This window comes from Diadema antillarum, unplaced genomic scaffold (genome assembly GCF_040938485.1).
Source record: "Diadema antillarum isolate AM-2024a unplaced genomic scaffold, OU_Dant_1.0 seq00003150_RagTag, whole genome shotgun sequence".
In the NCBI taxonomy this organism is placed as follows: Eukaryota; Metazoa; Echinodermata; class Echinoidea; order Diadematoida; family Diadematidae; genus Diadema; species Diadema antillarum.
Genome location: NW_027273736.1, coordinates 2,540 through 14,347, shown reverse-complemented (window position 1 = coordinate 14,347; position 11,808 = coordinate 2,540). Strand labels below are relative to the sequence as shown.

Genomic DNA, 11,808 nt, shown 5'->3' with positions numbered 1-11,808 from the left:
TTATTGTTTGATGTTTCATCGTCATATTTGGCATATGGGTAGAGCAAGTCATACTCTACATGACCGCATACTTGAATTTATTTTTCAAGGTCACCCATAGAGGGCGCTATTTACCAAAATATAAAGAAATACATAGGAAATATGCTAAAAACATGATTTTTCTGTATAATTTCTTTATCTCCAGTATGCATAGACCAATATCCTTCATATTTGCCACAAATGATGTGCAAGTCAAAGGTCATCATTTATTATGGTTGAAATTTCTCAAGGTCACTGCATGGGGTGCTATTCACAACAAAATAAAGAAATACATTATGAGACCTGTGATGTATTGTTTGGGATAGGTACATGCATATATTCCCATAATATTGGAATTTTAAGTTTGCAGATTGATAATGTGATAAACAAATGATATCAGAGGTATAACTTGGGTGAAGGAATCAAAATGACACAAAATATAACGGCAATCTTGGGAAAATACTGTTATTTTCAAATATCTCTATTATATCTATTGTTTTATGCTGCTGTCACAGAAAAAACAAAGGAAATAATAGGAAAAACATTTCAGGGCCATAATTACTTCACATTTTGCTTCTTCAGCAAATTTCAGCCAAGAAATGCCCATTTCATACATTGTAATATTGTAAATTGGAAGTGGAACAGAAAAATACTCAAAATATGACTGACATGGTTGTCAGTTTATGGTTTCCATGGCAACCAACAATATCAAATATAGCTAAACTATATAACAAAATGTTCAGAATAAGATTTTAGGAAAAGTCACCAAATTTGGTTAAAATTGGATTAAGGGCGAAGGAGTGGCGAATGGAAATCTGGTAGGGGGCACAATGTGCCCCCCCCCCCCCCCTTGGGCTTAAGCGCCTTTATTACTCCAAGCCATGCATGAGCATAATATATACATATTTGTGGACAGGGCAAACAAAAATGGAGATATTCACGACTCACAGTGTAGTGACCATAAGGATTTGATTGGGCTTTTATAAACTTTTTCTTTATTACGCCTATATCAGGTGAAATACTGAAAATCAAATTAATGATCTAAATTTTATGTTGCCGATGAGTCAATATTTATTGCACATTTATCGTTGGAATACATTGTACGTTTTGTTTTTTCTGAATCAAACGTGTATAATCAAAAATAATATTCCATTTCAATTGAATTGAATTGAATATCTAGAATTTTCGCCTTGAAAGCCCCTTCGTAGCGTGGAAGGAGAGTTTGTGTTAAATGAAGGGTGATGTAAGGAGTGAGCCATGGACTATATAAACACATGGAAACAATTACCGTCGGTTTTTTTTTCTGTCTGTAAGTAACGAGACGGAGCTCGACTACATAACGTCAGCACCAAGCAGCATTACCAAGTGGGAAATGGCCGCCGTCAGCGTGTCACAACTCTATGGGATGTGCGTGGCAGCTCCCTCGTTCGTCACAGTGTTCCAGAACTTCTTCATTCAGCTTCACCTGCCGTACTCAGTGGTCAGGATGGAACAGATGCAGGTGTTAGTGACGATTTTCAACTACGGGAGAGTACGGCTGCAGGTACACACATGATAACAAACTCAGAGTACTCAGAGCGTATTTGTTATACCTCCGCCAAGAAGTGTCGCCGGAGGCATTATGTTTTGGGGTTGTCCGTCCGTTCGTCCGTCCGTCCGTCCTTCCGGCCGCAGTCAATTTTGGGACAGCGTAACTAAATAAACCGTTTGAGGCTTCCTGATGAACTTGGCATGTATAATATGTATGAGTGAGCAAAGTTGTGCCTATCAACTTTTTGGCGCATGTGATCAATGTCAAGCTAGGTCAGAAAGTGAAGGTTAAATGCTCGAAATTTCACTATATTCCCCCATATCTATGCAATGCCTGAAGTTATTTTCTTGAAACTTAGTATACACATGAAGTACCAAATAAAGATTCTTCAGTGTTCATTCTTCTTCTTCATTCTTCTTGTGTGTGTGAGTGTGTGTGTGTGTGTGTTTTAATGTAAGCTATGTATGTTTTGGAATGTGTTTTAGACATTAGAGATTTTTCTCACCATAAATACTCATTGAAATAAGCTCTTTGGTTTTGACATATACGTGAACATGTTATTTTTGTTATGCCTCCGCCACGAAGTGTCGCAGGAGGCATTGTGTTTTCGGGTCGTCCGTCCGTCCGTCCATCCCTCCGTCTATCCGTCCGTCCGTCCCTCCTTTCGTCCTTCCGTCCTTCCGTCCGTAGTCAATTTTGTGGAAACCGTAACTAAAAACCGTTTGAGATATCCTTATGAAACTTGGTATGTATATGTATGAGTGAGTGAAGTTGTGCCTATCAACTTTTGGGTGCCCATGCTTAAGGTCTAAGGTCAAAAGGTCAAGGTTAAATGCTCGAGAAAAATCACTTTTTTTCCCATATCTTTGCAATGCCTGAAGTTATTTTCTTGAAACTTGATACATACATGAACTACCAAACAAAGATTCTCCAGAGAGAGTTTTGGGTGGTGAGGTCGAAGGTCAAAGGTCATAGGTCAAGTGAAAATGTTAAAATTTCACTTTCTTCTCTATATCTCACAAATGGTTCAATGTATCTTCATGGAACTTGGCATATATGCATGTACTGACTGGCAGTTATTATCTAGGTAATATAGGGGTCAGGGGACAAAGATCAGGGGTCAAAGCTCAGGGTAAACTCCTTAAAATTTCACTATTTCCCTATTATCTATGCAGTGCTTTCATAATTTTTCTGAAATTCAGTGTATGCATGTATTACCAAATAGAGATTCTCTTGGAGGTCAAAGTTCAAGTGAAATAAGTGCTAAATTTTACTCATAAAAGGGTAAGAAGTCTAGTAAAAATCCTAAAATCCCCAAATACCTGCACTTTTAGATAATACATCCATTCATTAGAATAAACCTGGTTCAAGGGAAGTGAGCATTCAACACATTTGTGACAAACATTTCATTTTTAATAGTATTTTGTCCATTATGCGAAGCTGTCATCACACATTGTCAAGACATTGTACTATAGACCTATTAGGAGAACCATGCATTATGGCGGAGGCATACCAGTCGCCATAGCGACATTTCTAGTTACAAATATGCATGTCTGATATCCGTCAGTGCTTTGTATATTATTCTATTGCAAAAAAAAAAGAGGAAAATCAAATTTGGATCGAATTGACATTGAGTTGAAAAATGGTTTACAAAATGAGAACGCGAGCCATTTACCTGCGATATAAACATTCTGTCTCTAGATTTCGTATACTCATTAATTCTTCCTTCCAAAGGTTGACGTAAGCTTCTCCACTCCGGATGGTCTGTGTGCAGGAAACGGAACGAGGGGAGCCATACAGCGAACCTTGATTGTCCGTCCCAACGATGCCAACACCACCACCTTCCTCGTTCTACCAATAGAGGTGGGCGAGCACCCAATCAGGGTGGAGGCAAGGGCGAGGTCTGGCAGTGTTAGGGACCAGGTCGAAAAGAAGCTCCGAGTCGTGGTACGTTTCGAGCGCTATCATTTCATTTTCATTTCATTCATATTCCACACTAATAAAACGGGTAAATCACATCTACAGATCAATGAAAATATTATAGATTGATGAACATTGATGAAGAGAAAGGTTAAGACGGGAGTAGTATTGCGCACCCTTCATCAGGCAGAATTAATGAGAGTCTACGTTTTACAATGGAGAAGTAGCAATGCAGTATTTTCGCTCACAAGGAAATATAACGTAAGTGTAGTAGGGACATTTTCAGCTGAGTAAAATTCTAAGTTGTGATGAGCACATTAGCACGTCATCTCCCAGTGGGGGCCCTGTGCCATAGTGGATAAGACTCCCGACTCTAAGTCGAAAAATGCCGGAGGACACGAGTTCGATTCCCGTCCAGTGCTGTAGTCCTTGGACAAGATATTTTTAACTACCATCCCTCTTGACCCAGGAGTATAAAATATGGGTACCTGGCAACGCTTGGCCATTCATGATGGCAGGGCCCTCTGGTAGAAAAGTGACAACACTGAAGAGACTACTCTGAAAAACGACTAAAGAGGACCATATAATTATTCTTATTATCATCATTCACCACAGTCTGACGTGGTATCGTGGTATCAGTATCGAAAGCCGGTTAATATTTTAAATCATGTTACATTCGAAATTAGCGGAGACTTAAAGGAAAGTCAAGCCAAAAGAGCAATGTAGATTGAGTGAAAGCAGCAACATTAATAGAACACATCAGTGAAAAATTGACGAAAATCGGACAATCGACGCAAAAAATATGAATTTTTAAAGTTTCTCTTTGAGTTTGGGTATCCTTTAAAGTGGGAGAATTAGATTGATAATTACACTTAGCCATGTACGTGGACTATGTTTTTTTTTTATTTGTCTATCTTCTATTGTTATCAGGCGCAAGCAGTGCGGAAGAAAGCTATTGAATCCTTGACCATTTTTGAGGAAAATCGGACAATCGATACAAAAGTTATGAATTTTTAAAGTTTCTTTTTGGGTTTGGGTTTCCTTTAAAGTGGGAGGATAATATTGAATAATAGTCATGTACCTTGATTGTGTTTTTTTTTTCTTTTTTTTTTTCTATTTTTATCAGGCTCAAGGAGTGCGGAAGACAGCTGTTGAATCCGTGACCATTAACCCGAGCGAAATTCTGCTGGATGAGGGAAGTAGTACCACCACGCAAGCCCCGGCCAATGTCCGCGGTATGTGCCACATACTGGTATACCTGCTCTCATAACAGGCATGACAGTGCAGTGAAGTTTAAAAAATTATGAGATTCGACTTGCTTATCAATTGTGGCAAATATGAAAATGATTGGTCTTAAATGAGACATATATACATGCACTGGGGATAAAGAAATTACTAGTATACCGAAAAATCCTGTTTTGGGCACATTTCCTATGTATTTCTTTATATTTTGGGAAACAACACCCTCCATGGATGACCTTGAGAAAATTCAAATGTACGGCCGTATAGAGTTTGAGTTGCTCTACCCATGTGCCAAATGTAACGATGATACATCTGACAATAACAAAGTTAATAGAGCTTTGGGCCATGGAAGGGTCAAAATAGCTTAGGCTTTATAGGGTTAATACGAATAAGCATCTATCTCAGTATACCACTATCCAGTGCCGTATATTAAGAGAGTCTGGCCAACTGCTACAGTCAGACCGCAACGTCCTGAAAAGCCTTCGCATTTATCGTACGCGTATGCATGGACCTCGCGGACATGAATACGTAATGAGCTGGGAGACCACATTTTTAGAGTCTCTGTAAATCTAAACGACATTATCAATCTTCATGATTTATACATCGATGAAAAGCTGAAGAGTTGTACTTTGATGAAATTCGACCACTTAAAAGGTTATGACATATAAAATATACTGAACAAGGAAATTATAAAACACAAAATTTGCATATTTTTCATTTTTCTTAAGGGGTACACTAGACCAACGAAATTAAGGTGGACCAAAATGGAAGAGGTATAAAATGAAAGAGGAAATATCATTCTATGAAAACATAATGACTTTATGTGGACTGATCTTATGAACGGGTCAGGTTGGCGAATAAATCATCGCGTTGTACAGTTAATTTTTGACGAGATTTCAGTTTGCCGCGAATACGCGTTTCTGATTGGTTAATTCCCTCTCTTAAGACTCTCTTAATATACGGCACTGCCACTATCCTAGAGTAAAGACGGTTAGACACTTGTGACTTTTGGATGTGATGTGATGGTGAGGTTCAAAGAGTTCAATATCCTGCCGAAATCATAGCCTTCATATTAAAACAAAATTGTATCATGAGCTTCGTTATTGGAATGGCAACAATGTGCAGGATTCTTGCTTCAAAGTTTAGTGATTTCTCGCCCATCCACAGACTCTTTCCACCTCTAACCCCTTTCCGCTTTCAGAATTAAAGTTGTTTTTTTTCACGCTGTCTGAGACAAGTTTCATCACATTGATGTACCAGCATACATGGCATGGCATAGGCTGTCATGTGGATTGATAAAAACTTATTTGCGATTATTTCTGAATTTCTTCATTTAATGATTGCTCAATGTTTCCTTTATTTCTTTGCTTCAATCTGGATTTTTTTTTTTCTTTTCAATCCTGAGGCATACATTTTTATGAGAAATCCTTGTTCAATGATTGTACCCATTTGATCAACTTCACAGTTGACAGTTATCGGCCCAACCGCGAAAATCAAGTTTCCAAAATGAACGTGTCTCTTCCACGATACTCCATTATGGGTACGGAGACGTGCCTCGTTAGTATGATTGGTGAGTCTTATATTTCTTTTTCTTCTTTATAAAACACCTAGATAGATCCTTGTCATTTGATTGGTTGTTAGCCATTGATCGTTCGTCCCATTTCATTATGACGTCATCATTCGTGCAATTGTGGCTCCATCTACCGTGCCATTTTGAGCCATACGATTTGCTCCATTGCACACATGCACAGCGAGGGTCCAGTACACTATGCATGTAAATGCTTGAGTTTGCAGTGTGTGTATGCGACAGCGCACTAGCGTAAAGCGCTTAGTGAGCATTCTCTCGATCTCAGATCCCGCACATTCTCTCGTGTTTCTAAATTCATAAAATATAAAATGACAAGGATCTATTCCAGGTGGTGTGTAGAACAAATGATAAATGTTTTTTATTCTTACAATGGACAGAATATTTCATTCGGTGAAAGATAAAATTATTGATCTATTCAACGAGGCGCAGCGAGTTGAATGGATCTTTTCATCTTTCACCTCATGAAATATTCTGTACACTGCATTCATAAATATGCATTATTTGAATTCATATCATTTTATCTTTAGTTTCCAGTTGCTGCAATTGTAAAAGACTAACAGCTACAGGTGTGGTATACTACTTAAGATGCTCTGCTGTCGTTTGGTGTTACACTTTATCTTATAGGCAATCACAAATTATATGAGTGATGTGTTCTAACTTTTCAACATAGCTTTAAGTTCCATTTGACACTTCGCCACAAAGTGCATTTTACTTTGATATTGATTATAGCGGATTACTTTAACGCAAAACAAGAAAATCTTCAGCCCTCCCCACTCAGGTGGTCATTTCTGTACTGCATGCATGTTCCTGATCTGTCGGAAAAAGGGGTACTACATGTAAAAAAAAATATTTAAAAATGTATTAAAAATATGAAATAAAAATAAATAAATAGAATAGAAAACATCTGAAATCTCCTTGAAATAGGGGTCTTTTAGTATTCTTTACCAACATATTTTTGTTTAGAGGTAGTTTTTATTTTTACCAGCACAAATCTAAAATAAGAAATTGGAATAAAATTTGTTTCAACCCCCAATGTGTTTGTCTCGATCCTCCCAAACATTGCTTGCTGTGCATGTTCTGCTTCAACGCAGGCCGCACTGGCCCTCTTTTAGTAAGACATTGCAAAAAAAAAAAAAAATATGCGCAGCACATAGGCCTACATCAAGCCATTTTGGACGTACGGACGCTAGCAGGCTTCAATTCCTAAGCCCATGATAGGGGTCGAAATCCAAGGGTTATCCACGAGCTCGACACCCACGAGTCATACAGCTGAATATAGCTCGACACTAGGCAAAAAGGCTTACCAGTGACACTAAGCAAAAAGGCTCACCAGCTCGACGATAGGCAAAAAGGCTCACCAGCTCGACACTAGGCAAAAGGGCTCACCAGCTTGACACTAGGCAAAAAGGCTTAATAGTGACACTAAAGCAAAAAGGCTCACCAGCTTGACACTAGGCAAAAAGGCTTACCAGTGACACTAGGCAAAAAGGCTCACCAGCTTGACACTAGGCAAAAAGGCTCACCAGCTTGACACTAGGCAAAAAGGCTCACCAGCTCGACACTAGGCAAAAAAGGCTCACCAGCTTGACACTAGGCAAAAAGGCTCACCAGCTTGACACTAGGCAAAAAGGCTCACCAGCTTGACACTAGGCAAAAAGGCTCACCAGCTTGACACTAGGCAAAAAGGCTCACCAGCTTGACACTAGTCAAAAAGGCTCACCAGCTTGACACTAGGCAAAAAGGCTCACAATGGGCTACATCAGTACATGTGTATGTATATGTACATGTATAAAGCATTGAGTCTCCCGTATCCGGCCAAATCTCTTATCCGGATGAGCCCCAGTCCCGACTTGTCCGGATACGAGAAGTTCAACTGTACTTTTCTTTCAACCCAGTGGAGGGGAAGAACAATGGGGAGCACATAAAAAAAAATCACCACAGTCCACCAGACCAGTGAGTTGGAGGCACACATGATCAACTTCTTGTTGTTGCAACATGTTTTTCATTTCTTAATTGTTATCAATGTATACACCTGGGTCACTGTGTTGCCCACAACTTGCATCAAGGAGGGGGGCGGTCGACTTCTGGGAGCTCGAAATAAATCACCATGGTCCCAGGCATCAGTGATTTGGAGGGGCACACTATCAACTCCTCATTGCTGCAACTTGTTTTGCATTTCTTTAACTGTTTATGTGCTATGGTGAAAACCCCCTGCGTGCCACATTATTCAGAGACAGCAACATAGTCATGCATTGGGGAAGCATTCATTTTTTAAATCTATGTAACTCATGTAGATTCTGGTTGCCCTCGACATGTAATATGCAATGTTGTGGAGAAAATGACAAGCTTTGCTTTGATATGAATTGTATTGACAAATCTATGATTGTCTTTCTGACAAATGACAAGTAGACACATTATTGTAGAGACATGACTTTCGAACACAAAACAGTAACAGAAATTTAGAATTTACTCGCAAATCAAGTAGGCAACACCACTCGATAGTCAATCACCACATTAAATGCAAGCTACATGTGACAGGAATAGAACTGCGAGAAACACTAGCATTGTCCTGTAGCATTTGGTGATGAGCACAATATGCGAACTTGGCACGCCGTCAACTGAGCCAGGTGTGCGAACGTGGCACATGAAGAATCATTTGTTGTCGGCGAACTCACCTGGGTCACTTTGTTGCCCACGACTTGCGTCGCTTCCTTGACCGGCTTCAGGATCTTCTTGGTCATCGCCGTGGAGGCTGAGTCGTCCCCGTTCTCGTCGTCGTCGTCGAGCCCGAGTTCGACCGGCACCTCCTCAAGGCTGCGCAGGCTGTGGACCGAGACGTCCTTGCGCAGCACCCGGTACTTCGTCAGGTCCGAGTCGGAGGCCGCAGAGGGTAGATTCTTAGCAAAATTTCCTGCGTGGAGGAAGAAAGTGGACTCAGGGAAATGACATTTTGCACCTCAAAAACTTGGTGGTGATTGATGGCAACATGATATCTTGGCAACACTTTGAATATGGTAAAACCAGAAACATTTGCGGCACGAAACTTTTGCAAATTCAATTTTTTTTTTGCAATTCAATGAAACTTCATTTCCAATATTAAACACTTGCTTGTTATATCGATACAGATTCAAAGAAAGCAATATGTACAATGCATTAAAACAATAAATGTGCATACATACTTATGGAACTAATTGTTCAAAATAATTGTCACTGGCATTCAATGCATTGTAAAAAAAAAATTGAATACATTTTACTTTCACAAATCTTGGCTTCTCGCAAAATTCATGAAAGTTTCATGCACGAGAGAATTTCTGGATTTACGGTACTGTAAACATCAGCTGCTAAGTGGCTCAAAAACATATTTACAGGTTCCTGAATTTGCGCTGTGCAATATTATTGTCAACCCATTAAAAATGCGCTTAGAATATTGTGAAGATATAATTTTCATGGGTTTTTTTTTAATTCATAATTTTTAAAAGTATCGCGAAATATGCAAAAATTAATGTATTTCAAAAATGTATGTGTTCACAGTAATTCAGAATTACAATTTGAAGCAATGCTGCATCAGAATCAACTCCATTGGATAGATGATTATGGATGTAATATCAGTTGCTTTTAGTGCCAAAGCATACTTTTTTTTTTCTCACCAAGCCCTGACATGAACTTCCTCATGGAAAATAAAAATCCATTTATATGCTCCTATTTGAAACAATTATTTACTGCACGGGCTTGATTAATATATTGTTGTTGTTGTTGTTGTTGTTGTTGTTGTTGTTGTTGTTGTTGTGGTGGTGGTGGTGTTTTTTTTTTTGGGGGGGGGGGTAATATTGGCATTGCCTGGGATAAATCATCTCTGATAAAGCCTCATATTACTTTTAAAGTAACAACAAGAACAAGCTCTGTAACTCTGAATCTCTATATTTAGCAATCATCATTAGTTGTAAATCTTAAAAATGACGTACAATGTAGGAAGTACTGCTGCGCTTGGCAAAAAGCAATACCCTTCAGGTAAAATGCACTTTACTAAAAAAAAAAAAAAAAAAAAAAAAAAAAAGAAGAAAGAAATAGAAACAGATGGAAAAAATCTGCCAAGAAAGAAACTGAAACAAACAGGGGGAAAAAATCTGCCCTGAGCAGCACTTTCTTAATTTGCATGCAGTGTTTCATCATGCAGGACAGTACATCCTCATTAACTTCATCCTCTCTGTGTACCAGGGGTTGCGTGAACATGGCAAACGATATTTAACCAACATTGAAATGTATGGCATGAGTTCAGTTCCTAATGTGTCCCATGAGAAGTCATTTCATCCTCTTACCTAATGCATACAGAATGTCTGAAAAATGACCCCTTTCCAACTTTCTCTTCTTTTTATTCCTTGTTGACGGCAGACTCAATCTTTTATCCCACAAGATAATTTTCGTCATGAATAAATCACTCGCGGTGACTCTGCTGTTTCATCATCTTTCATCTCTTTTAATATGTTGTTGTCATCACAGATATGATATTTTGCATTATATGACTGGGCTATCAGTATTTATCAGTGCCACTGAAATAATTAGCCGTGGTAATTGACAAGGTCATACTTTACGACCCGCTTTCCTCGAGGAATGCTAATCAGATGGCAAATGATCTTCTTCTCTGTCAGTGAATGAGCGAGCAGACGATGACGTGACGAGAATTTTTGCGACGCCAACTACAAATGAAGACCAACTAACTGCCTGCTTGGGCAGGAAGGCAAGCCCATTAGTGGGATGTCTTGCCAGAGGAGATATTCAAATTCAAATGTACGTATCAAAACATTATAAATATATGAATGATAGTGCTTTTATGATGCGATGAAAGGCTAGTCACATCAAATTTGGTTGGAGAGGAAATTTTAAGGGATCGCCTCACTCCACGTTCAACATTTATTCAAAGAGAAAAGTTCTAAAAAGCTTTCTAAATCCCACAAAAAATGGGTAATTCACCAAATTTTGAAGACTATCATGTTTTTGCCAAGAGATAGCATTTATCACAATCACAGAAGTGAATAAGACAAGAAAATGGTATCATTGCATTATACCTCTTCATTTAGCTAGTATGTGCGATATCATACATTATTTTCTTTTTCTTTTTTTGGTCTAATTCAACATATGAGAAATTTCCTTCTCATAACAAAGTCATCATGACAAAATTGTCTCTTGAACAATTTCACATGAAGGAAAAGATATATTCTTGATGAATGCCAAATAGGGTTAACCTCCAGTGAGCCTGAACAAAACACGACTGACCACTTTGACATGCGACCCACAATTTTTTGCGACGGCAACTACGAACGAAGACCAACTAACTGCCTGCTTGGGCAGGAAAGCAAGCCCATTAGTGGGATGTCTTGCCAGAGGAGATATTCAAATTCAAATGTACGTATCAAAACATTATGAATATATGAATGATAGTGCTTTTATGATGCGATGAAAGGCTAGTCACATTAAATTTGGTTGGAGAGGAAATTTTAAGGGATCGCTTCAC

The 11,808-nt window shown here is 38.8% G+C and overlaps 1 protein-coding gene across 1 annotated transcript; it reads left to right on the top strand.

The window, feature by feature from the left end:
- The first annotated feature begins 1,337 nt into the window (after positions 1 to 1,337).
- Positions 1,338 to 3,895, top strand: LOC139715219 (complement C3-like). The gene is made up of 3 exons (XM_071626808.1): positions 1,338 to 1,561; positions 3,284 to 3,496; positions 3,806 to 3,895. The coding sequence occupies exons 1-3, from the start codon at positions 1,391 to 1,393 to the stop codon at positions 3,893 to 3,895; spliced, it is 474 nt and encodes a 157-aa protein (XP_071482909.1). The 5' UTR covers positions 1,338 to 1,390.
- Positions 3,896 to 11,808: the final 7,913 nt, after the last annotated feature.